General features: G+C 36.8%; 2 protein-coding genes and 1 long non-coding RNA gene across 9 annotated transcripts in view; 2 read left to right on the top strand and 1 right to left on the bottom strand.

Annotated features, from left to right (window-relative positions):
* ARL13B (ARF like GTPase 13B) overlaps window positions 1–27,152 on the top strand; it is a 50,735-nt gene that overhangs the window by 11,456 nt on the left and 12,127 nt on the right. For all 5 annotated transcript variants that reach the window (XM_080576886.1, XM_080576885.1, XM_080576883.1 and 2 more), the window contains one exon: window positions 24,346–24,451. In XM_080576886.1, coding sequence (XP_080433012.1) covers window positions 24,346–24,451 — 106 coding nt within the window. The remainder of the gene's footprint in view (window positions 1–24,345; window positions 24,452–27,152) is intronic.
* Window positions 6,728–20,628, bottom strand: STX19 (syntaxin 19). Of its 3 annotated transcripts, XM_080576894.1 has the most exons (5): window positions 20,034–20,580; window positions 18,459–18,732; window positions 13,395–13,627; window positions 9,313–9,641; window positions 6,728–8,202 (listed from the first exon to the last, which is right to left on the bottom strand). In XM_080576894.1, exon 5 carries the CDS (start codon window positions 8,111–8,113, stop codon window positions 7,238–7,240), a length of 876 nt encoding a protein of 291 aa, XP_080433020.1. In that variant the 5' UTR covers window positions 8,114–8,202; window positions 9,313–9,641; window positions 13,395–13,627; window positions 18,459–18,732; window positions 20,034–20,580; the 3' UTR covers window positions 6,728–7,237. The 3 variants fall into 3 exon arrangements, with proteins under 3 accessions (XP_080433020.1, XP_080433019.1, XP_080433018.1); XM_080576893.1 differs by lacking the exon at window positions 18,459–18,732; XM_080576892.1 differs by lacking the exons at window positions 13,395–13,627; window positions 18,459–18,732 and having other exon boundaries at window positions 20,034–20,628.
* On the top strand, window positions 9,650–12,937 carry LOC308188160. Its single transcript, XR_013945196.1, has 2 exons — window positions 9,650–11,830; window positions 12,116–12,937. It is a non-coding gene; the product is annotated as an uncharacterized lncRNA (long non-coding RNA).

The raw sequence follows: 27,152 nt of genomic DNA, 5'->3' as shown, positions 1-27,152 counted from the left end.
TTTGGTGGGTGTAAGAACTCCATAATTCAGTGATTGTACATCACCTCCACAGTATCATAAAGAATCTGTGCTTAAAGCTGAGAAGAGATGCCTTTTATTTTTAAGGCGTAGTGATTCTCTGGTGGTTTGAGAGTGAAGCTGGCTAATCTGTTTTGATGAAACAGTGTATAGTTCAGCAAGCTAATAGTGTACGTTTTGAAAAATAGATTAGACTTTAAATTCCATTTCTGTCTGAATGTTTGTGGTATAGGAAAGGCAATAAAACCATTTTAATGCAGCTAGTTTAACTCAAATATGTTCTTCTGAAAATGAACCTGTGACAGTTGACAACTGTGGAGTGTTTCAAAATAAATATAACTTTATTTTTTCCATATAAATCTTTGTCGTGATCCTGTAATAGAGCTGATGTGGGTGGTTGGCTGTATCCGCACAGAGCCCACATGCCTTCCTGGGACTTGATCCTGGTTTTTGATCCATGTCAGTAGCTAATCAGAAGGCAGAGTCTATTAACTGAGTCTAATAGTAACTAAACAAAGTTTGTTAATGTTATTGTCTTCTAACTGATTGACCCTCAAGCCTTTGAACAGAATTTGCTCTGGCAGTGTCCCAGCTCTATGAAGATAAATGGTAGTTCATTGTCTTATGATCCCTGTACACGCCTGCATCTTGAGTTGCAAATTCTTTTCTGTATTGTCTGTGTTTTCTGTTCAGTGTCTGCTGCATGGAATAGTGATGCTGCTCAGATAAGCAAATTTAGATGTTATGCAATGGGTAAAATGCATGCTGAATCATGAAGTTTATTTATGTAAATGTATCTCCTTTTTAACTTGAAAACTTTAAAAAGGAAATAATGTAACCTAATTTAGATAAAAGATTTTTTTTTAACCTCGTAAAAAGTATCTGTAACTGCAGGGTCTGGTTCATTAGAGTAAAAAGGTATCTGTTAACAACATTGCATAAAACTATTCTCCAGGCATTTTTAAGCTGCTGCTATGTGATAGTAGATTTTTCCATTGCTCTACATATTCACTCATAGCTCTGTATATTCATTTTCAAGATGTACTCATCTGCACTGTAGAATTATTAAAAAAAAAAAAAAGCAACAATAACAAAAAAGGATCAAAGTTTAGATAACTTCAAATGGAAAACATTTAATGGTCACCAGGAAAGGCTTGGGAGTGTTCAACGAAGTCCTTCAATAAAGTAGACTAATTAAACTTTCTTTTCCCCTTTTTGAACAGTGCAGTAATCATGTGGTTTGTCTACACAGAGATGTAGTTGTTCGCTCCTTCCCCTTTCCTCCCACCCTTCTCTCCCCCGACCTTTTGTTTCTTGGGTGCTGGCACTACAGTGAGCTGAGGGTGGTAGCTGACTTGCTCGTTCCTTCTCAGAGGGAAACAGCTGCATGTCTCCCCACTCCTGAGCAGGGATGTGTGTCGAACTCTAGTTTACCCGGCTAGTAAGGGTGCGGAGTACACCAGCTCCTACTAATCAAGACAGATCTCCAGTGCTGCATCACCATGCCCCAAGGCCAGAGGGATGTCACCTGCAGCCCATGAGAGATTGGGGTCAAGCACTGTGTAGCGTGGATGTGAACAGTCATCTCCAGAAAGGGATCCCCAAAGGCTTTTCGCTCCAAGCAGCACATGCAGGAGCCAGTCCATGCCATTCACTTTATCCAGGGGCCACAGCTGGTGCTGTCCCCAAAGACAGCATAGTTATAACTAAGCAGCTAGGTGAGCATCTAAGATGGTGGGTATTTGGAGAAGGGAGTGGGGGGGGGCGGGGGGAAGGTGGTAAAGGTGGTAGAAGAATTCTGAATATTTTGTCTAATCATTTTTGAATATTTTAGGACTGTGCTGCATGCAATGAAAATGTTTAAATCTTAATGTGCAGGGAGGTGTGCAACTGGGGCCCACATTTTTTTCTTGAAATACATGAAAAGTTGTATCCACAAAAAATACTTTAAAATCGAGTAGAAGAGTAGGACCTTGAAAAATACATGTTTTTATTCTAAAAAGTCAGTTTTTCCTAAAGCTAACTTTTTTCTTTTAGTGCTAGCTTTTTCCAGTAATTAACTTCTTACTTCATCTTTGAATATTGGAGCACTTTATCCTAATTTGTTTTATATCAGAACAAACAACCATCCTTTCTGACAAGTGCTGGGAATTTATGGCAAGTTATGGCACCATATGTAGTCTTAGATGTCTGTTTCTCTTAATGCGTGCTGTGAGTAGTGCTAGCAAGACACCACTATGAACCACTGTTGGGTAGAAGAGTCTTCTTGTTTGATGAAGAACAAGATCCACTATTAGAGAGTTTGGGGTGTGATCTTTGTTACAGAGTGAAGTAGAGTTGGAGTCATTGGCCTATTCCACCTCTTGCTGTGTTTCTCCCATCCCAACAAACTGCATTATGGCATGCCCTAATCCCTAACAGTACACCTGTGTAGGTGTCAGCGCTGCTCTTTGCCAGAAGACAACACACTGCTGGCAGAAGAAGGGTGAAGGAGGAGACAGCTCTTGCTCCTCATCCTCCCTGTTATAGGGATGCACAGCAATCCTGATGCAGGGAGAAGTGGAGGCCCAGGAAGAGAATGCACTAAATTGTGCAGTGTGGGCATAAAACTGGTACTTGGTGCTCTGTATTATAGTACTGTGGGGATGTAAGAGTTCTGATACTGTTCAGTGCGATACTTGCATCACATTGAACTGGGACAGTGGCATCTTATCATCTATCAGTGTGTCACAATGTAACTTTAAGACCATTTTCCTAAAATGCTGATGGCTGTTATTGACTAAAAAAGGCTGTTATTGACTGTTGGTACAAATTACTTGAAGACATTAAACTTGGTGTTTAGCTTTTTTTTTACTGTACAGTGTTACCACTTTAATTTGTTTGCTTATGTGGGGTTTTTAAAATATTCAGGTGCTTATGTAGTTAATCAGTCCGGTAAGTATGGGGAAATTGACTTGCAGAGAGTAAGACCTGGTGGTTCTTGAGCTCATGGGTCAGTTCTTCTGTCAGTGTCCTCAAGATTTATATAGGTATGCAAGATTTTCTTCTTTTAAAACTTTATCCTGCATTTTATCAGAAAGGATCACCTGTATTTAATATTATGAATACAAATACTGTTGAAGTATTTGAAATAAACATACGAGAGGCAATATTGAACTCCATGTGTGGATGTTCTTGTATTAGAGAGATCACTGGGCAGTTTTTTTTTTTTTTAAGTAGAAAGCTACTTTCTACCTTTTATTTAGGTGATGAGGGATTATAATCTTCAATATTTCACGTTTCTTATTGGAATTATAGCCTCTCTGCTTCAGTTTCTTTTTGTCAGTTACACATAACTGTGTAACTATTGGAGGAAAAAAAACCACTGGAAAGTTCATTTTAATGATTACTTCAGCCTACATAATTTCAGCTCTTAATCATTCTGGATATTCAATATCAATTTCTCATGATGTCAGTGTAATAATAGCACTTTGTGTTTTAAGAAAAAAACACAACAAACTGCTCAAGTCTTGATGTCTTTCTTCTTGAAGATTCTTCAGCATGTTACTTAGATTTGTTTTGCAGTTTTCTAACAATATAAAGCTGAAAACTACTTGAATTATTTACTTGCATGTGCATAGGCAGTTGTCTTCCTGAGTATTACTGAAGATTGAATTTTCTTTCAGGATTTAAAGTATGGCTTACATTTATTTGAAATAACTATTGTCTGTTTGTCTGGTTAGACATCTTTGTCATGTGAAAAGGAAGGGCTAGCCCAGAAACACATTTCTCTCACAGATAAGGATGCTTGCGTGGACACTTCTGCCGTGGGGGATGCTGTGTCAGCAGGTGGAGTTTGTTGTATTTTGGTCTTCGCTTCTGTCAACTGTGCGTGAGATAATCCTTCACAGAACTACAGTAATGCTATCTGTTTTAAGGGCTGGGTAGGGAAAGATGGCTGCTACGTACCTTGTTTTCTAAAAGTAAGAACGGGAATGGGAGATGGTGTGGTGTTTCTGTGTATGCATACACATATACATACGTGTGTTTGTATTTATGTGTATATATATACATATACGTGTGTGTGTGAAAGAGCATGTTGGCCATAGCAAATTTTTCCCTGTATTGATTATGGGCTTGATTCTACTCTGCCTTTGGAACAAAAATGTGGCTCCATAAATGCAGCAGTTAGGGGAGATTATTTAATGGAATAGTATCAGTGGTGTCATTACCAGGTTTTATTTTTTTCTACTGTGTAAATCATCTTTTTTCACTTTAAAGTTCAGACCTCTGGTTGCACTTTAACAGTTAATCTCAGCAGTGATATTAAGCTGGGATGGAACAAATCCACCTATTTCTAAATCTAGCAATGTGAAAATAAGTTGGTAGTCCCTTTTGATAGATTAATTGCATCTGGTGGGGAAAAAAGTCAAAGGCATCTAGCTCAGTTAGTGTATTGCAGAATTGCAGCGCAATTCGGTCTGAGTGTATCCAGATATAGTGGCATTGATTGTCTTTGCACAGCATAAAGAAATGTATTTAGAAATACATTCCTGTGGTGGTTTTTGTTTTTTGAAATAACTTTTCCATTTCAGTTGCACTGTTATTTTCCATTTAGAATTGCATTAGAGCACTATTTCTCATTCAGTTCCCAAAGGGGTTGTGTACAGGGCAGATGGCACTCACTGGGACAAGCAAAAATAATCTCCATCTACTTGTTTCTCTTCTCTGCAGAAATAACTGCTGCTATAAAATAAAGCAGTGGTGTGCTTCCTGTCTTGCTAATTCAGCCATTTCATAGGAACATCTAAGTTATCTTCAGGGACTGGTTGAGTCAATGTCTAGCTGTTCTTAGCTCTTTCCCACATTTTGTAGCTCATAATATTGAGGGACACGTGAATGTAACTCATCAGAAGTTGGAAAAAGAACAAAACGGGCAATGTGCGTAAAACAGAAGGATAAGTAGCTCTGTGAACTGCTGAACTATTAAATCTGAAAAGTAGGTCCTTAGGTACCTTATACTGTTCTTGTACTGAAGATTTGCATTCAGTTAAGATGTTAAAAGGAAACTGCTTATTAATTTTTGTGAAACAATGGGAATTTAACCCAATCTCACTGTAAAGTGTGATTTTAATTGTGATTTTAAAAAAATATATGCATTTCCATGCACTTACGTGGGTAGGGAGGCATGTATGCCCACATTCATGCATGGAAATGGCATCACTATGAATGAAAATTTGACAAGATGGAATTAAAAAAAAAAAAAGTACAAAGGAAATACAAAGTAAATAGAGATGGAAGGATGATACAAGTGCTGTTGATAGGCTGGTGCAATTGAAGCCTGGAGGATGTGTAGCCAACAGTCTGACCTGAATTAAGCTGATACAAAAAGAAATAGGAGTTTGCCTCTTATCTAATCCTTGCTAGCATCTTTGGACTGGATTCCATTGCAAGTCCTCCAGGCATGAAGTGTTAGCAGCTGACACACTCAGTTTAGCTATCTGTAGATGTAGAGTATCTGGCATCCATAATCTATAAGGATTAAACTAGGCTGCAATTTAAAGCTTTAAAAGGAGAATTAATTAAAATGATGGTAGGTCTAAATCTTTCAAGGATGTTTCAGTCAATACACACTGTATTGCCGCCTTCTGTGTGTCCTGTATCCATTTTAGGTACTAAGGTAAAGTATTCCTATTTCCCTTTACTTATAATACTAATTTAGGCATCAATCTTGCACTCTTAAATGAGGATCCTAGGTTTCTATAAATAGCAGAATTTCATAGGACCATTTAGTGTTCTGGAAACCCCCAGCTGGTTCTTCTGGCCACTCCTGTAGCAGTGCAAATAAAGGTCTGGCCTCGCTACAGAAAAGACAGTGAAGACAAATGTTGATTACAGTGAGTCCAGGCTAGTCAGGGGCTGGAGCATGTGACATAAGGAGAGGCAAGAGAGCTGCAGTTGTTTCAGACTTCAGAAGAAAACAAGGAGGGGAAATCTTACCGCTGCCTACCAGTACTTATTAGGGAGGTGTGGAGAAAACAGAACAGTGGCTCTTCTCAGAGAGGTGCTGATAGGCTGAGAAGTGGTGGATGAGAGGTTCCACCAGGGAAATGCTCGTTCTGATAAGACCAAGAGGCTGAGCAAGATGTTGGTCTGGATGTTACCCAGAAATTCCTTCTGACGTAATTCTTTGGTTCCAGGTTATACAATTTTTTTGTAAGGATTAATTTTTTTCATTTATTTTCTAATTAATGAAAGTGAGACTGCAGAAGTAACTGCATATTTGTATAGGCCAGGCAGCAGTAAAAACACGTCTTATCACGGAGTAACAGAAGTATGATTTTCCCCCACCATCGCCTGGTAGGTGTCTACCTAGGTAGTTGAATAACTTAAGTATCTCCGTGTCAGTTTGTTAATAATTGGCTTCTCTGCAGGATGCTGACAAATGCCCTGTAGGTTTATGTGGTCTTCTGCTGCTAATGAGCTTTGATGTGCTCAGAAAATATCAACTCAAAACCTATTTGTAAGAAATACAAAAAGATGCTATTAAATAAATAACCAGATATGTTTTGCGTGCCCCAAAATGGTGCATGCTGTCCTACTACAATTTGAAAATTATTTCGTGATATCAGCATGGCCTGTGAGTAACCTCCTGTAGAAGCAGCGCTCAAATAGTCCTGATAACCAAACACAAAGTCAGAAAACAGTTTAGGTATCAGGTTCTACATTATTGTTGAGGATGTCTACTTTGTGTAGATTTTATTTGTAGAACTCCAGATTCTTGGGGAAAAAAAAATAAAATGAGTGCTAAAAACAAACAAAAAACAGCAAGGCAATTAAATAAATACTGAATATTATTTTATAAAAGGTAATTCAACCAGTCTTATGAATCTTTTCTGAGATTAACAATCCTTTTGATGTTTCCCAAAAGCACGGGAGACGTTGCCACGTTGTTTTGGCTTCTTATGAGCAGAAGAACAAGAAAGTGTCACTTGTCTCCTTTGATCCTTCCTTCTAGTTCATGTGTTTCTGTGAAAATCATAAAATTCAGGGACAGATGAAGATCTCCTTGCATTCTTCTAACTCAGTTTGGAAAAAACAGATGCAGTTTTTCCTGAGAGGTGTGTGGAAGGAGAAATAGGAAGAAAAATGAATCAATAGAAGGATTTTGAGGCTGCCTAATAAGGAACTTTTACTAAACAGGAACAGTTGCTGCTTCAAATGTTGTTTTTTTCATTTGTCATTTGCAGCATGGACAACACCAGCAGCATATCGCTTTGCAAGGGTTTCTTTTCCGATACTTGACTGCAAGTCCAAATTTTTCTCTAGATATTTGAGTGTATTCTTGAGTGTTGTTCATACTGATTTCAATGTTGTTGATCATCTCCCCTTGCTCCTCCACCAGAAGCGATATCTGGATAAAAAGTTCCTTCAAGTCTTTGATTTGGTTCTCCAGACTGACTAGTTCTTTGTGTCTCTGTTCAATCTCTGAAAGTTGAGCTTTCGTTATTTTGACTTCAGTGAGTAGGTTTTCATTGAAAATATCCCATTTTCCTTGCTGAAGCATGTCATTGACTTCTTCCTCAGATACCTCCTTACCAGCTACTTCAAGCTGACGAACGATAAATCTTCTGCATTTCTCTTGCTTGACTGTTATAGCTTCGTTGTAGGAGAGCATAGCATTTAGGTAACACCGGGATAGGAAAGCATGCTGGGAAGCTAGAATTCTTACTATGGCAGATGATAACCCATGTTCGCTTTCAGCTTTTTTCACTGTTTTTGACAGCTCGTCCAAACCCTTTCGTACATGTTCTGCTTGAACTTTGATTTCTCTTGCTATGTTAGATTCCTTTTTAAGAACACTGAACCTTCTCATTGAAGATACTAGGCTCTTTTGTTGTTGACTAAATTTATGAACTTCGTCCAACAAATTGTTGATTTCATTCTGAAGCTTCTGGATTTCATGGAAATGCCTTTCAGTTATGGGCTCCCTTTCGTAAATAATGGCCTGCTGTTCAAACTCTTCCTGCTCTTCTTGTACAGGTGCGTGGTTGTTTTCTCCAACTATCTGTAGTTCCTTAGCTCTCAGTTTAAGCTCTTGGAGGCGGTCTCTCATGGTTTTTGTACTCAGTTTTTCTTAGCTTGTTCTTTTCCTCTCTTGCAAGACAGGGAGTTAACTCCAATATCCAATATTTTCTTAGTTCGCTGTAATCAAAGTATAACAAAAATCCGTGTTAGCAGTTGTCCATATGCATCAAAAGTAGCTTTGGAGATCAGAGCTATTTCCCTCTGTACAGAGGTAAAATACAAGCAGCAGCAAATCAAAAGTGATTAGGCGTTATGATTAAATGTACAAGATAGGTATTGTCAGGGTATTCTGCCCTTTAACCCAGTTTTTGTAGGGCTTATTCTCATAACCAAGCGTTTTTTATTTATCTTCAGATGGGTACAGCTAAGTTTTCTCTCAGCTTCTTTGTTATCTAGTGCTTTTCCCACATACAGTGATTTCAAGCCTGGTCCCATTTTTGTGATAAATTTATAGTGTAGGATCCAGAACCTAGCATATCCAGGAATTTGGTATGTGGAGAGGACTTTTATTTGGGGGAGGAAGAGAGGGGTAACTCAAATTCTTATTTTACCATAATTAATCATTTGAAAGAAAAGTAATGTTTTTTTTTTGGGGGGGGGGGCGGGATTGTAAGTGAGTTCTTTATTCTTGGTTTCTCAGTTGGAAATGTACACCTCAGCCATAGAAGCTGAGATAGTCTAGGGAGTCAGTTTTGGCTTGAGTAAACATTTCAGGCTTTTAGTTTAGCCATGCTGAATTTTTCTTCTTTTTCTTTGGCTTCACTTGCCTGTGGAGTTAAAGTGATGGTAACTGAAGTAGTAAACTCTACAGCAAAACAGAACAACAGAACTCTAACTATGAAAATACGTATTTTTTTAATGTCTGAGTTTTTGTAGAAGTGGACCCAGTATCATTTATGTTGGGACTTGAAGATTTTCTAAGCCGCTTTTAAATTTTTCTATTCTTACTTTGTCATTTGTGATCTTTAATAAATTTTATACAAATGTACTCTGTACACCATATTAAGATACAATTCAGTAATGTTTCTTGTTTAACAGAAAGTGGACTTAGTGATGTTTTCTACCTTAGCTGTTGTGTGAGCTTCAGTAGAGATAGTTAAACTCCAGTTATGTTAACAGAGATCTTAGTGTGATATTGAAGTTGTTTTTTTTTTTTATGGCAAGTGATTTTTATAGAAAATCTTAAAAAAAAAAAAAAAAAAAAAAAACAAAAAACAAAAAACATACCTTTCAAATGACTGTGGGTATAACGCTCAGCCTGGCCTCTGTGGTTATTCTAAATTTCCCTTTTTGCTTTCAAATAAAGAAAAAAGTCCTGTAAATATTTCAGAAGCTTGCTTGAAGACATTTTCCATGTTTGAAAACAATCAATCAATCAAAAAAAAAGAGAAATTGTCAGCTTGATGTAGCTGTTCTATAACTGTATGTCCACAATAAAAATTAAAAAATAAAAATTAGACTGTTGAATGGCTGCCTGTGTTATTGAACACAGCAATATCCATGGAGGTACATCTGTAACGTGTTATGCACCTGGATGGAACATTGACCAAGGAGCCCTGAAAAACAGAAGTGATAAAAATGAATATTTTGGAATGCAAATACTTCTTTAAGTTTGGAGAAAGAAAGAACACTTGAACACTTTTATATTACAAGGAGCAAGAGCTTGGGAAGGGCTGTTTGTGGGTGTTTAAGTGAGAACGCACGGTTCTGGGATTTAAAGTTAATTGTGCCATGTCCTAGGCTTTGGACCAAAAGACTTTTCAGTAATTTTGACACATAAATGTGAATGTTGTAGTCATTTTTTCCTATGACTGTCATAAAATTAAGTCTTTTTGAAGAGTATTAGGGTTTATTTGTTTGAATTTGTATGTAGCACCTTCACTCAATTTTTAAATATTTCTTTTCTTTGTGAGCTTTTATGTAGCTAACTGAGGTGCCTGGAATGTTACAGGTGGTAAGGGCCTGGACAGGAGTTTTGAAAAGGACTAAAACATTTTTTTTCATCAAATAACTTAGGCAAAGCACTACTTTTTCATTGAAATACTCTTTTAACTTGGCCTTTCAAAATTCACATACTGAAGGAAGGGCATTTGGTAGTAAGACGTTTTATGTTGTACATTTTCATTACGTGGAGCATAACCTCTAAACCCTAGCAGGCAGCTTCCAGAAGTCTTCAAGTATGAATCATATTAATGAACTTCAGTTTAAGGAACAAATACTAAACACACACACCCTGCACCCTTTTGTGCAGCAACTGCAAAGCTTATCTTTTATTAAAATGCTTTTTGTCATGGTTGTTTTAGAGCTGCTACTGTTGATTGCTTTTTTCATCCTTTGCTCTGTATACAAAGGGGCTGCTTCTTTCTGTACAAATCAAACATATTGGCCATTACTGCTTTGAAGTAGACTGGCATTGGGTTTTTCTCTTTAGTTTAAAGGTTTGTATAAATATAATAAAGAGTTAGTTTGTAGCTAGCAGTTAGCTTGTGACTAGCTTGCATTCAGTGCTGTCCAAGTGAAGTCACAGATCTCTGTTCAGCACAAAACCTCAGCCAAAGGGGCTAACTAGTAATTTTCTGTTACAAAATGACTGTGAAACCTTTGAAATCAGATACTGGCTCTACTGGGCCTGAGATAGAAAATACAAAGCTGTAAGCTGGATGCGCAGCAATAAAATGAGCAGTTTGCTCTTTCAGGGTTGCGTGCTTAAGCTGTAACTGCCTTTTTAAAAGATATAACAATTCAGAAATTCTTCAAGGGTTGACACGTTTGTGTTAATCCCAAACTGTTCAGTGCATCTCAGTTACTCAGAGCAAGAATTGCTTCCTTTAGATACGTCTGCCTGATATGACAGCTCACCATGGTACCGAGGGTGGATCACCTCTGTTAAGCATTTCTGTTGATTTCCTTAGGAAGACTCCGCACCTTTGATGCGTGTATGCTTATGTTTAGTATTATGTAACTCAGCACAAAGTCTTTTGTTTTAATTGAGAGAGTTTCCATTGCGTAGGCTTCATGAAATTCAACTATTATAAAGTTCAACTATTTTTAATTGTAGGAAAGACAGTATTTTTTTCAAACTTCCCATGGTTGTTTTCCTTGGACTAAGATCAAGAATGGAAAAATCTTGGTAACAAGTGAAGTGTTCAGGTCCGTGAGATTTCTATTTAGGGTCTTCTGGACAAGTCAAACATCAGACGTGTTTCTTCCATAGGGTTATTCAGCCATTAATGCTAGACAGTGCAGTAGTATCTTCTGGCAGTTTTTAGAGGTTTCAAGGTAGTCTTCTGAAATAGTACTGTTTTAAAACTGAAATCCCAATTCTAAGGATTCTTTTTAGTAAGCAAATGCAGATTTCCATCTTATCCAAAAGGATGCATTTTGTAATAGATATAAAGAATCAATCCAGTAACCTGTCAACATGCAAACAATTTTGTTACATTTGAATAGCTTCAAATGCCACTGCTGGGGTTTCTCTGATCCCTTATGCGTATTTAAAGTCCCTAAATAGGTTTTTGCATAATCTAAGTCATGGAGCTGAACACTGTCAACATGTTTTCCACAGATTTAAATCTGGCTGTCTGCAGGAGGATTAGCTGAAAAACAAAACTTTAAATACTACAGAAATTGATCGTGAGAGAGAATGTTGATATTGTACCGTAGTATGGATTTCCCTTACTGTTTCTTTTGTTGTTGATGTCTCCCTCTCCTTCCCCCCATGCTTTAATATCTGAATTTAACATTTGTTGATTTGCTGCAAGAGAATTCCAAAAGCCTGGTAGCTATTAGAAGTTAGGTAACTGTACTGAGACTTACGATCAAGCGAGCTTGCAAGTAATTTTTTGGAAAGTACTACTTTGGGGTGGACAAAAATAAAAGTTGTATTTATCTTATTACAGTAATTCCTCTGAATTGCTTAACTTGCCACGGTGTATCTCCCCACAGCAGAAGAGAGGCAATTTCTTCAAGGTAACATTCTTTTGAAATGTTTCAGAACTGCTTGGCACCACCAAGGCTGCTGCAGAGAAAGTTCAGTGTGGGGCATGCGAAAGGAACCAGGAGTGCTAAACAAGGCTTCACAGAAGTGACCTGACAATGTGTTTTAGTACAGCCTAACACATCTGCTGACCCGTGTTAATTTAACGTGCCTCAGCAATCCTGTGCTTAAAAGCAAGTTCTAATGGCACCATTTAATGCTTATGTGAGCTGGCAAGACTTCTTGTATCTAAGGAAATTCAAGTAATTACTGAAAAGCTCTAAAACATACATGCAGTCATGCAGTTACTCCAACAGAACACAGTTCAAGTTCTCCAAAAGACCATTTTTTCATGTGCTCAGTCTGCTGTGACTTGAAAGTGAGTGAACCACAGGACCATAAGAAGTGAGCTTCATGTTCAATTTGTATGTCTATTAACAACTAATGTCTACTTTTTGATGTATTGGGTTCATTGGTCTTGAAATATTTGAATTCCTTTGGAAAAAAAAAAAAAGCAATAGAATTGTGTGACTGTTAGGGGACTCTTTGAAAGGTGTGAATCATACCACCACCAGTTATCTGCAGATGGAACAGTTTCTTCTCAAATATCAAACTTGTAAAGAAGTGAGCAGAAAACACTTCGGGTAGTTAATTGTGTTTTTTTTTTTTCTTGTTTAAACATCAGGCTCACTAAGAAGTGGAATGTAAACAATCAAACCCTAGTTTCATATCTTACATCCTATCTGGCTTGCCTTCAAAACCTGCCTCTGAATTTGCTTGCCAGTAAATGTGGTTGATTATACTGGCAGCTGAAACACATGCTGGTTTCAAATAAATAAGGATGTCTTCATGATGAAGATAACCTTGGAAATTGTCCGCTTGACTTTTTGAATGTTTCCTAACAAACTTTGTTCATATAGTGAGTCCTTGTTGTTGTCCTTTGTGTTTGTGTATATGTGTAGGGGCACATCTTGTTCTTTCAGTTGAGATGAAAGACATATTGTTGAAGTTTTGGCCAATACAGAGAGAATATGCCTACTCCTTTAGAGTCGAGAAAGGAAATAAGTGGATGGAAAGCACCTGAGTGACTCTGTGTCCCCTTCATCTAAATAAATAAATAAAAATACTTCATTGGTGATTAAAATATCACAGCACATCCTCAATGGCCTTATCAGGCATTTTCTTCACTGATGGTTGGAAAAGGGGTTAGAACAGCTTAAAGCAGTAAAGGTGAAACAAATCAGTAGGTGGGAGAGCATTAGCTTGCTAAACTGCAGCTTCACGTTGTTGGCTAAGTTCAGAAACGGCTCTGAATGCTCTTACATATACAAACCTGAAGAGCATCAGCGAGGTCTGTCCATGTTTCTGGCCATTCCTCAGACATAGCTGCTGCTGCATTTTCTTCTATTTGAGTTAACCCATGCTGAAACCTTGTTCGGAACCAGGATCTCAAGCTGCAGGCCAGTCTTTAAAAAAGATACTTTGTAGATATGGAGTCCCTCTTATATGGCTGTAGTAACTCAGGCAGTCATGTGTTGCTGTGCACTTTCTGGGTACAGTTAAAAGCTGTGTGATATTGAAAACATAGCCAAAGATCATACTGGGCTACAGGATGGATAAAGGGAGAAGGATGTAGGGAGTAGGATGGGAGTAAGGAAGGGAACAAGACAGTCTGTAGGAGTGAGAGAATCAGGCCCAGTTTTGTCTAGCACTAAGCTGTTTTCAGAGTTTAAGGATTATTGACCTGCTTTCATAAGCATATTCTATTCGGGGGAGGGAGGGAGGGAGGGAGGAGGAGGAATGCACATGCTGCATTTCATTTTGGTCATGCTGGCATACCTTATCTCCTAGAAGGGCTTTTGCCAACACCCCACTATTTTTATCATGCAGATCCACTGGTGATTAGGTTTGTATTTGTTTTGGTAGGCATCTTTATAGCTGACAGGTTTAGGAACACAGTTTTCACATCCTTGTCAAGTGTTCTAAGGGTATTGCAAGAATCTTTGACTTTTTATAACTTTAATTTGTTACTCATCAGGGAATCTCTCCAAACTGATGACATGTGGCTAGGCAAGTCTTGATAAAGACAATTACCTCTGCCTAGGAGAATAACAGATCCTGATTAATAGACCACCATTGTTAATTTGTCATGATGATAAAGTTTGTCCTAAGTTCTTTTCAATTCTTTTCAAAATGTTCATTTACATCAAATTCACTATCTCCTTTGTTTAATATATATATATATATTTAAAGATTCTTGTGCTTAATTGTGAAGCAGCCATTTAGAATATTCTTTCATCTGTCTACTTAGTCTATAGACCCATTTATCAGGGAGTGTATGTACAAAAATGATATTTGGTCTGCATTAAGTAAAAAGACATATGTGAAGTAGTTAAGCTGATCTTATGGAACTCTTGTTACCTTATGGAACTCTTGTTACTGGTTGTCATTAGATTCAATGGCTTCTTTTGGGGGTGTGGTGTGTTGTTTTTTGTGCTTTTTGTTTGTTTTTGTCTTTTTCCTGATTTACCAAAAACTCCTGTTTAGGTTCCATAGTTTTATTTGCTGTTTCTAGATTAGTGAGCACCTTCATTAAAATGTCTGATACAAAAGAAGACTCTGTATTTGATCTTTGATTTAATTTGTATGCTGCCAATGTTTTAGTATGCTGAGGTCCACTAGAAGAGGAAGACTTGCATACAAGCAAAGGACAGAATTCTCTCTTTAAAGCTCTGAGGTGTGTAATCTCTGTTCTACATCACACTCTATTCATTACCTCTGCTGAAACAGCTTTTTTTTTTTTTTTGACTGCAGAAAAAATAAGGGTCAGCTTGTTTTTCTGCCCTGCCCCTTAGTTATGAAGGGCACAGGGTAGAAAATGCTTTGAGGCAATGTGTCCCAAAGGAATTTCAGGTTAGAAGTAAATATTTTTTTGATCAATTTCCAGGCTGCAATTGTCTTACAACTCTGTCATATGGTGTATAACTGGTTTTTGACGGCAGTGTCTTTGAGTAACTGTGGTTTTGAATTGAAATTTCAGTTGGCTAAAAAGCCTATGCTCTTATATATTCTCCCAAGAAAAGAAGGAACCTGTTTGGGTTTGGTGTTCTGGAATATTGCATTATTGCCCCAAGATATATTTTAAGGAACTAAGAAATCTTGCTACAGGTTATGTCTATTTTCTCCTTTGTTTATTTGAAAAAAAAAAAAGAGGAAGAAAAAAGTTCCCATTAACTTGTCTTGCAAACAGACATGCTTAAGCCAAGGATTATCAGGAAGCAAGGTGGTTGGATGAAATTATCCTCATAAATCATCTTTGTCTTAAGATGATAATTCCTTGGAAAAACATACTTAAGAACAGTTCTAAATTCAAGTTTCTGTTTGTGGGAAGTGTGGGAGTTGTTCAACAGGAAAATATCAAGGGCAGAGAGCTTGCCCTGGCTATAAACATGAAAAAAGATGCCATTTATATGTGGAAGGTAGCTGATTAGTATCAGAGTATAGTATATGATAGTGTAAAATAAATAACATTTTCAGTGCAGGGGACTTAAATGTTAACAGATGTCTCATTCTTAAGAAATATTAATACGTAAAGGTCGTTTGCTTTCTTCAGTCTTTGTCTCTGGGAAATAGGCTGTAGTGTGTGGGCTATGCCAGAGGCAACAATGTGACGCTGAGGAAATGCATTCTTGCTTCTTGTCCCCTTGAGAGAGTATCATCCAACATAACTGCCACAAAGCTACCGGGTAAACCCAAAATGACCAATATGGAGGAGAACAGGAACAGCGCGTTTGAAGCTAAGGAGTTGGGGAGTTCTCTACCTAGTGTGACATAAGTCATGGGAAGGGAAGAAACATCGAAACAGTATGAATGCGTGGTTCAAATAGAATAAAGCAGGTCTGAATATTCAAGGAGTACACGAGTCAGGTAAAAATGAGTCCAGGATTGATGGAAAAGTGTCACAAAACCCTGCTGCTGGAGTAAGCGCTCCAAGAGAGATGGGGTTGGGGCTATGGAGTAGACCTTAGTTATTTAAAATAATTTAGATGTTCTTTAGCTGTTGGCCAAGAATTCATAACGTGCTCATGTTGTTGGAAACGTAGTTGTCTTATGTCGATTTTTATGGTGTTGCATGATATAGGAAAAGAATCCTAGGAGAGAAAAGGATAAACGAGTAATAGAAGTTATAGATCTTAGCATTAGTAGGATGGGAAAATATAGTAGGTTGTGAATCATCTATATTAAAAGCTTTTATACTTTCAAAATCTAGTCCATTCCAATTAGAAAAACTTGGTGATGTTGCATTTTTTTTAATGAAACATTTGGTTCAGAGATGCACAGTGAATAAGAGGCAAAACTAGGATTGTGCCTTGGAATTTAATAACATGTTATGAATGTGTGGAAGACTTGAGGAAAGGGATATACCACTCTTTCTATGTATGCAGGCAATGATTCTCATGTTCTCTATAGAAACTTTAGATAATGAAAGGTGGTAATGTCATGCTTTTGTACTGACGTAAGTCACAGTTTCAAGTGCAGTATGTATCATCAAGTCCTCACTGACAAAACAATGATCTCACTCTGCAAATCAATTAGTCTATATTCTTTCTAATTGGTAAGGGATTGGAGTATCCCTTGATTTAAAGTAAAAATTAATTTATTTAATATTCTTATGATATTTCACCCATAAACTAAAGATATACTGTCAGTAGTGCTCTTTAAGAGAGTTCAAAAAAACAGCAGTAAAAAGAAGTAAATGTATCATTGGAGATACCTGTTTTTTTATTTTCAGACAAGAATAATCCTAGAAATCAACACCATCGTTGGTTTAGATGGTACAAATATGATGGCCACGTACAAGTCACAGCAATCCAGATAGAAAATCATCATCTCTTGTGCCAAAAATGACATAATGAAGGTCCATATATATACCATATATATTGGTGTATTTTAAGGCAGAATTTGAAAGTAAATTAGCAACAGGAGAAGGGGCTGCAGCTGGATGGAGAACGGATAAAATTGTTTCCGTTTAATAGGATGTATATTTGATCTTCTAGTTAGCAGCTTTCTCTAAAACTAGAATTGCTATACATCTGTTCTAAGATTTTTTCATCCTGGTAGTTGCAGGCACAAAATTTGTACTGTGCAAAATCCCACCTAGTTTTCATTCCCATTTCATCTGTCAGACTATATAGCTAAGTACTGCAGCCTTGGAACTCATCCTTAATAAATGTAAGGATTTCTAGGCAGTTTTAATTCTATATATATATATTATTTTTTTTACAGGTAACTTGACCAAACAACTTGAGTTTTTGCCTTGGTATTGATATATCAATATCAAATACAGTGTAAGAAAATAATTCGTATTTGCAGGTTTTCTACATCTTATATGAAAATAGGTGGCAGTATAACTTACTGTCATTGCTTTTGGAGTTACATACCTGGAACTTGAACATAGTATTGTGGTTGTGAGCTTAGATCTCACTGGGCAAACCTATTTGATTAATAGGTAGGATTAAACTGATGGCAGAGCGTTGTGTCAGAGAAATGCACTTTTAGTAAATAGGAATGTGATTCAGACATAAGGTGGGAATGTGGCCACTTACCCAGAGTGAAACAAATGATAATTGTCATTCTTTTGACCACTTCAAAAGGTAGTATGAGAATAAAGTTTCTCTAGAGTTGCCTAGAGATCCTGTAAACAGGATGAGTTTAGAATCCTACATTTAGATAAATGTGAATAGTTAAAAGTGACCTGGAGGAACTGGTTAGGGAAAGGTTGAATTAGAGAAATTTATCTTGCAACTACATACACACAAACTCTTAACTGATGTTTATAGGCAGATAATCCTGGAGCTCCTCGTTCACTAGATTTTGAGTACAGTTTACCCTAATATTCAAAGTATTTTTTTATATAAGAATTGAAGGCGTGAAAAGCAGACTAGGGAAATGAAATATTCAGTGTATTTGAGAAAAAGCCTAGTATCAGTAAAAAGTTACTGATGAGTTTGTAACTGTTGTCAACGATCCAGAAGGTGCCTAAAATTAGGGCAGCTACTTAGAGTGCCAAAGAATATAGCTTAAGATCTGTTAAGAGCCACTATTTCTGTAGTTAAAAGTTGTTAAAGGCAATTGCAGAAAAAGAAGGAAACTCAATCTTAGAGTGCCTTACAGTTTCCATGGGAGGCCTGAAACTGTTTTCTAGTTCTCCTGTGTGCTTGTTTGTTAAAAGTAGCAAGAACTTTGTTTTCTGTGACTTCCTCAAAAAGCCAGTAAACCGCCAATAACTAGAGAGGAAAGAACAGACAAAATCTGACAAACTCGCATCTTTCTGCCTGTTTGTGGATCGGTTCAAGTTGCATGGATGTGAATGTAAGCAAAACAATGGCTAACAAACCTTTTCCTGCTGTAACTTCTCTAGTGTGTATTGTCCTAGTGATTGCTGTCCACAGGATCGTCCAAGAAAAATAAATGGAAGAGAAATGAAATTCTGAAGGAAATAGGTAGAACAGTATTTCTAACAGGTCAACTACAGAAGAAAAAAGATAGCATTGTTCTTTCCTTGTGTCGATTGCTGTGAAGTTCAAAGGTTCTTCCTCTTGCCTTTGTGTTTCAAGGAATCCTGGTTCAGTCAGTCTCAAAGCGATGGCTCCTTGAAGCAGCCTTAAAGCCTAATATTTTTGAGCTCACATAAATCATTCTCATAATGATACATTTTCTTTAAGTTACTTTTACTCAAGACTGACAGTTCTGACACTAATATTTTGACCTCAGGGGTACTTTGCTCCTGCTTCCTCGTAGATGTTTATGGCCAGCGCATATGTTTGACTGAAAATTTTGGATTTGTGATAACTGACTGTGATTAAACCCTAAAGCAGCATCTGAGACACTTAGAGATTGCTTCCTACAGCATGTCTCTACAGTACTTAGTTTTGTGTTGCTGCTGTGGGGGAGTCCCATACAAAATGCACAAGTTGGTAAGCAAGTGTTTAAAAAACAAACAAACAAAACCTCCAAGCTAACAAAACAAGAAAGCAAGCACATATGGGCACACTCATGCAAAACGCTATCACCCTGAATAAAGAAACCACTGCCCTTTCTCTAATGCTTGGATTTTTGATGAAAGCTGAGATACAAATGCTTTTCATATTGGATTTTTTCAACAAATCTGTTGGATTGTGAAGTAAATTTTAACGCTGATTTGTTTACTACTTGCTCAGTAACGTTTTAGAAATAAGTCAAGGAGTGCACATAGTTCACGTTCAGATATTGTTTTTCACTGGCATGTCCTCAGGCTTCTGAGGGAAATATTGTTATTGAACTGTAGATGTCAGTTGTGCCAATGCACACATACACTCCCTTTCCACACTGTTTCCCATGACTCCAAAAATAAAGTTCAAAGCTCTCTAGTTGCTTACAAAAAACCCTACTTGATATAAAAGCAGTTGGTGCCTTCCTTTCTTTATGAAAGAAATGGAGAAAAGTTTGTTGTTACACTGTGAGGGTTCCAAATATACTTTGTGAAATTGAAATAAGCGAAGCATGATTTTATATATGAAAGCTTTTCACTCAGCCACCTTAATGTGATAAGCTAACAGACGTGCTCTCCAGAGCTTTCAAGTGTGTTTTTGATATATACTTCCTATAGTTCTTAAACACAAAAGATTGCTGTATATGAAGTTCTACTGACTTGGAAAATTAGAATCAAGCTCTATCTATCCTTTAAGATAATTCTGACATATGCACCAAAGGAGGAGGTTTTATGCATAAAACTTGCCTCAAAACCTAGCATTCCTGTGCACGAGCAGTAGTGCTCTGAGGCTATATTCACCCAAAGAAATACCGAATTATTTTCAGGGTAGACATCCACTATTTGTGTGTTTTGACGTTTAGACGCATTTCTTTTCTAAACTACACAGACTTTTTCTGATATTTGCGGCCTTATAAACATTAAGTAAAAAAAAATCTTTACCTTTTAATCCTGTGCTGGTGGCAGTCTTTCTGTGTTATCCTTTACAAACGAACTCCTGAGGGTAAGCTCCAGCATAGTCTGAAAAACGTTGTTTTGAATATTTGCCTGAGTAACGTGTCTTGAGTGGCATTCCAGTAAGTATTTTCTGCATGCCTTCTGCTCCTAGTTCTTAAATAATTGTCCAAGGGCTCATCTTTGAGTGCGGCGGTGCGAGAGAGAGAGAGAAGCTGACTTCTGCAACTCCAGTAGACAGGCAAATTGATTACTTTCTACTTGGGGAATCTGGTTCTGCCTGTTTGCAACCCAGCCTAGCTGCGAGGCGGATCACTCTCCTGGAGTTGGCCAATAGTAGGAAGTGTCCAGGACCGGCTCCCTAGATAGAGACCTGGTGAGCTGCAAGCATAGCGCTGCCTACCTCTGAAGCACAAGAGCTAAGTGCACTAATTGCTTTCTTCTACACTGAAGCATGAAGGAAAAAGAAAGCAAGGTTGTGGGTCTGTACATACGCTTACTTAAAAGGGGGAAAAATCCAGCATTATAGTACCCTCTATAGCAGTAAGTATCTCAATAATATTTTAATTACTTTCACAAGTTTGCCTTGAAAAAGACAAAGGCTGAAGTGGAACAGGGAGTACACCGGGAAACACATGACCTGTGCTAAATCAGTTCTTGGGGAGCATAAGGTGGAGACTGCTATTTGGATATTTTGCTTACCCAGATAGAGCACTTCAGCTCTAGCTGTTGAAAACAGCCAGCACTGCAACATAAGTTCTATGGAGAAAATCGAAGATAATTGACCCAAAACCAAATTGTATGCTATTCAAGTTATTCGAGGTTGAAAATCAGCAGGTACTGCAAGTTATAGGGCATTAGTGTCACACTTGAACTGAGCTATGCAGCTTACCAACATTTCATTCTGCTTCAGCTGTGGTTTGTAGAATGTGCAGTTCAGTAACACAGTAAACTGCAGTTATTTAATCTCGAGATGAGAAAGGAATAGGCTGTGGCAACGAAGTCTGCAATCAGAAATATTTTCTTCAATCAGGTCAAGACAGGAACTGACAGCACTACTAAGGAACGCTTTTTGAGACTAGGGAAAGTCCAACAGGATTTTCAGACTGTGACAAAGATAGGTTAAATGAAAAAATAAAGTGGAAATAATTGGATAATTATGTCCAGTCCTTTAATTACTCTTCATGTCTTTCTTGAATTCCATTTCAGTTTTTCCCTAGTTTAGCCGTGTTTAATAGCCACATGCTGGGATGACGTTACTTATTTTCGCTGTTTGTTGAGAAGGAACAGTGCCAGAGTATCATATTTAACATGTCATTGGTTCTGTATATGAATTGCAGAACCGTTAGGAAATCTCTGCACTAAATCGTACAGAGTACAGTAGAATTAGTCTTTTTGTCAAGAAGTCAGAATGGATTATTTAAATAGGGTGGGGGCGAGGAGGGCATTGTGCTTTTTCTAGTTCTGTATGCAAGTCAGCAAAGTTTTGATCATTGGTATGATGTAGGAGATTTTATCCCCAAGCTGATAAGTATGTGAATCTTTTGGACTGCAAATCATTCTGAAGACTGATGAAAATCATGAGAAAATTGTTGCATCTGGACATTTAAAAAAACTGTCTTTCCCTGGTCTCCTTTGTACACAATCCTTGAAAGGAAAGACTGTGAAATTAGTGGTGACAAGCAATGTTTTTTAGAGCTGCAGATGTAACACAGATTTTTCTTTTTATATTTCTTGGAGGTTAAAAACTCTTAAGAGTAAAATGATTAAGAACTGAGGTTCTCATACTGCTATTCTGGAAAATGGGAAGGAATAAGTTCTTGGATCAAACTGAGTTGCTGACAAGTTCTGCTTAACAATAGAGTGAATTCCTACCACTTGTTCCCTCCCTGCAAGAAGTATGATAAATCCGAAGTATTAGCCTTGGTTGAACAGTCCCTAAAAGCCATTTGAGTTGGTGACAATGACTTGAGATTTCAGAAGAAAAACTATGAGGTCTGGTTCTAAAACAATCTTCCATTGCATTTATGGAAACCAAATGATTTGTGATTTTATCCTGAAATTTGAATCAGAGTTCTTTTGCAATGGAACAGTTGCTTAATTTCTGAACATGAGCTTACTTGAATTGCTTTACTAGAGAGAAGTCAGTGCAATCTTTAGGTTCCCTAATGCTATGCAATACTTCTCTTCACAACTTTTGCACTTAATTTGGATTATGACTATTGTAGAAAGTATTACAACTATTGTAGAAAGCAAAATCAGATTGCATTTTGTGCTTATATTCCAAAGTGGTCTACATTTGTTCGACACAAACAGTACTAGTTTACATGATGGCAAATAATAACTTTGAACAGGAATAGTATATTGTTGATGAAATATTATTTAATGCCTTTTCACGGTTCCTGGAGATTTACCATACTAGCTTTTAATTAAAAGCAGTTAATGAGAAAGGAACGACTATATATCCTGTTGTCACCAACTGTTTTTCTGAAGGATGGGATCAACACCTGGACTTGACTCCTTGTGTGAAGTTTTGTTTATTTCTTATAAAACTCTTAGCCTCCTCATGAACATAAAATATTTCGTATGTGTTTGTCTCTTTTTTGTTGCCTTTGTTTGTATAAAAGTATTCTTTTGATTTCTATCTAAACTTGCTGATTTGTTATTAACATCTGCTTACACGTGAACTCAGAAAATCATTCACCAATTGTGAGTGCAAGTTTGCTTTTTAAAATTTGTTCGAGGGGAATATGTCTGCTTGGCTAACATGTTCCTATATGCTTAGGTGAAGTTAGTTATCTTGTTAACATTTTTCTACACATTTTTTCATGTAGACTTGTCTTTTGCTTCTAACAACTTTATCCTTTTCTGTTGAATTTGAAACCTACAGGTATAGAATACATTTATTAGGATGAATGCATGTTGCTGGAGAATGACTGAGGAGATTTTAGCCTCTTTATTTTTCCTAAAGAAATGAGGCATACACAATCCTAATGCCTATAGTCCTTCGTACCTTCTTGGATGTTTACCGATTTTAGGCTATTGTAATCAAGGAATTGATTTCTTAGGGACTGTTGAGTCCTCTGTGTTTCATGAAAATTATTACTTGGACAGCTGAGAGAAATCCCCATCGGGGCAAGATTTCACTGTTCTGCGAGACACGGTTCTATAGAGGTTTTGGCAGTTGTACTTTTCCTTACATGTAGTTTGTGATGCACCTATTAGGGCGTTAGATCAGAAGCTTTACCAGTTTGATATCATACAAAGGAGTTGCCAGTGAAACATTCAAAAATTAGACTTGAGGAAGCAACTCAAGTTTTTATGGTTGTACTATGGTATCACCACAAGTTTACTGAGGTGAAGAATTTAAATATTGGGATGTTTATTACTCCGGACAGCACTCTTTTTAATAGTTATGGATAACAGTGTTGAAAGGAACATAATATCCTCTGTTTTCAGATCTATGTACGTATTTGAGTGTGAAATGATGAATAACACTCGTTTGGGTGATGAGGCAGATTGGTTTTGTACCATCTACAAAACACACGTTACTGGCAATAGTGTTGGATACAGTTATGGAGTATGTGGAAGACAAGTGTTATCTAGAACAATAATCTCCCCAAAATTAAGGAGATGTTTATATTCTGGAGTCCTCATTGCTACCATATTTCTAAGAAGTAAGACAATAATGTCACTTTATCATACAGAAGACTTATTTTACAAGCTATGTTTTTCATATACCTACCTTTTCTTCTCTCCATGCAATAATAAAGAATGTCTTTTAGAGCCATTCCTGCAAGTTCTGAGTTTTACTTATGAAGGGCACATTCGATGAAGGGCAGATTTAAAACACTACATACCAAACTGGCAGCAGAGAAAGATTCTAGAGAGTACACAGACCTGAGATGATCATGGAGCAGTGTTATGTAGGGAAATGCACATGGTTTGGGAAGCTATGATGTTCTGAACTTTGATCCATATACTCCACCAGGTTGTACTGGGTAGCTTTGGGTGTAGAGCAGTACAATCTTTTACCTCTGTCTTCTTAGCTGTAAAATAAAATTGCTTTGTCTACGGGTGCATAATAATTACTTGATATTAGTATCTCTGATGAAAATGGTATATGGACTAGCATATTGTTTATTAAGTTGAAAGAAAAGCTAAGAAATAAGGCTGGAGCAAGGCGTTTTCTCTTTATTTTCTTCATTTTCCTACTTCTGTCAAAAATACAGTTTTGGAGATCTGATCTCTTTATGTGTCAGGGTGCTAAGTGTTTCTTTTGATTTTTTTTTTTCTTTAGGCTGGCAAATAAGCAGGACAGAGAAGGAGCTCTGTCTGAAGCAGATGTAATCGAGTCCTTATCTCTGGAAAAGCTTGTCAATGAACACAAGTGTCTATGTCAAATTGTAAGTATTTTGTAAGATGTTTCATTTTCTTATACATACGTAACGCTTGCCAAGAGGTAGAGGATTATGCCATATAGCATAAAACCAATCTGGAACACTGCAATTCCAGCAAAGATGCAGTAGGTGCGTATGTTTTGCAAGTAGATCTACTGTTCACCTTGACACTTGGTTTCTGGATCTGTTAAAGAAATCTATATAATGGCCCTCAGAGTATACTTCCTGGTCCACTCTGAAACCACATACAAATAATTACGTACCAATGTGGATTAAAACTTTTTCAGCTAATACAGCAAGTTTAATATTCCACCTTTTTAAAAAAAAGTAGGAAATGAAATTTGCTGATGTCGACATTCAGGAAGAACCACTGTTCAGATAGGATATTTGTCTCCTTTCTGTTGATAGCTAGAACCACCATTTAGTCTGAGCTACCATCTGACAAAGAGTAGGTATTTAATCTAATTCCTAGTCCAGTAGTCACAGTAAGATCAGGTTAACATCTGTCTTAAAATAACCACATTTCAGGTGTAGTGGTCAGTGTCATGTTTAAAAAAAAAAAAATCCTTAAAATATTTATTTAAAAAGACGCCAAAAGACTCCATAAAGGATACTTAATATAGGTCAGAATTTTGGATAACTTATCCAAATCAACAGTGCTTCAAGTTTTCTTTCAGCCTTTGTTTTAATCAACAAGTCTGCTAATTTAACTATTTGTGGGCTTGAGCTTCATCATCTTTTTCTAATTGAAACAATAAATATTTTAAAAGATGATCTGAATTATGCTGAGACTATTAAACACCATTTGAAGACAATTTTGCAAAACTATTCCATCTGGTATTTGAGTTTTGAAGTTAAAAAAAAAAAAAAAAAAAAGCCTCTTAATTCCCAAGGGAGGGTTAGAAAACTCATAGGAAAATACAGAAAACATTTTCTCTAGAAAGTTGGGTTATAGCAGGGCCAGAGCTATATTCATTATGTTATGACTCTTTGAGGGCTTTTCTTCAGTCAGTGGACTTTGCAATAGGCATATACAGCAATCATTAAAAAAAAAAAAAGAGCTCACTTTTTTTTCATGAGGGATTTCTGTGGCAAAAATATTTTCTTGCAAAGCACTATCAATAAAAAAAAAAGGCCTGAACGATTCTAATGTTTTTTCAATACTTTAGAATTATGTAATTTATGATATTTCATCACAGTGCTGTTCTCATTCTCCATTTTTATCTCAATGTAGTCAACAAAGAAACTAGATTGCGTACTCTGGCATCTTAGCTGAAAGCAGTTGTTGAGAGTCTTGCATACTTCTTTACAAAGTATGAAGGGGAGGGTTTTTTTTTTTTTTTTAAAGATAAACCTGATCCCATGGTCTTTCAATATGATGACTTATGGGATGAATTTAAAGAGGAATTTTTAAAAGATATAAATAAAATTAGGCCATATTTTTGTTTGATCTTACTATTTTAATTGGTTTTCTTCTGTTTTTTTAATTCCCTGCAAAAATATTAAAACAAGTGGAATCATTTTCTCACTGTCACACAGTGTTAGTCAGAATGACCTTTATCTTTTCCTTTTTTAAAAATATTTATATACTTTCTATATTTCTAAACTTCTATATTTTATATCTGAACTACAGCAACAATAACCTTTGTGCAAACCTAGAATAAAATTGCCCCAGTGCTGTCCATTATCTTAGTTTTCTCAGATAAACAAGTTTAGTTTTCTCAGAGAAACAAGGTATTATTGCCTATACATCTTCTCCCTGATTAGGTTCTGCTAGAGAATACTGTAGGGTTGTAAGGTGAATAACACTGATGCTTGAACCTTAATTTAGACAGTGTTGGAATGTATTAAAATGCAAGCAATGTTTGGCACTCTAGGGGGGACACAACAGGTCAAAATTACTTTTTTTCTGTTTCAAATTGTCCATACCTTATCTGGCTATGGTGTAATTTAAGTGCTTGTAACTGAAGATAGAATACAGGGAATTTTTAGGTGGTATGAGTTGAGAAGGAAGAAAAATTAAAAAAAATAAATAAATCATGAACATAAATCCCAAATCAATCAAATCATACAATCAGTATGAAACGTTTGTTCTTCTTTTCAAATAAACAGCTTGAAATATGCAATAGCTTTTAATTGAGTTCAAGACCCATACAGGGTTCCAGAAGATTCTGGAAAACAGTTCGGAAGAGATCTAGAAAGGTCTGCTAGTCCTTTTCCATGCTCTAAACTTGAATCAAGCCATGTCTCTTTGGTTCCAATTAGAGCCCATTATACTTGTATTCCTGACTATGAACACGAAGAACAAATTACTCTTTTCCTATTTGCAATTAATCCCATTTCTTGAGGGTTATTATTATAAGTTTGAAGTTTTTTCTTCTCGAGGGAGAAACCACTCCTGTTTCTTTAGTGTTTTCTTACCAGATGTGTTTTCATAACCAGATTTTTTATTTTTCTGTTCGTCTTGATACCTTCCAGTCAAGCTACGCCTTCCTTCAAGTGTTTCATCCAAGCTAGATTAAGTATTCCAAACTAATTTAGCAATGTTTTGCACCCATCTTCCAACAGATTTGCCTAATGGTGTTTCTCTTGCTTGCTGATGAGAATATCGTAAAAAAAAAAAAGTTTCATTCTAGATGAGATGCATAATATTGTTATTTGGCTGAGTTGTTGTTTTTGGTTAAGTAATGTGATCAGAACTGCAAAT

This window comes from Anser brachyrhynchus, assembly GCF_964034855.1.
Source record: "Anser brachyrhynchus genome assembly, chromosome: 1".
Taxonomy (NCBI): domain Eukaryota; kingdom Metazoa; phylum Chordata; class Aves; order Anseriformes; family Anatidae; genus Anser; species Anser brachyrhynchus.
Note: the sequence above shows the minus strand (reverse complement) of the source record. Positions and strands in the feature narration are given on the sequence as shown.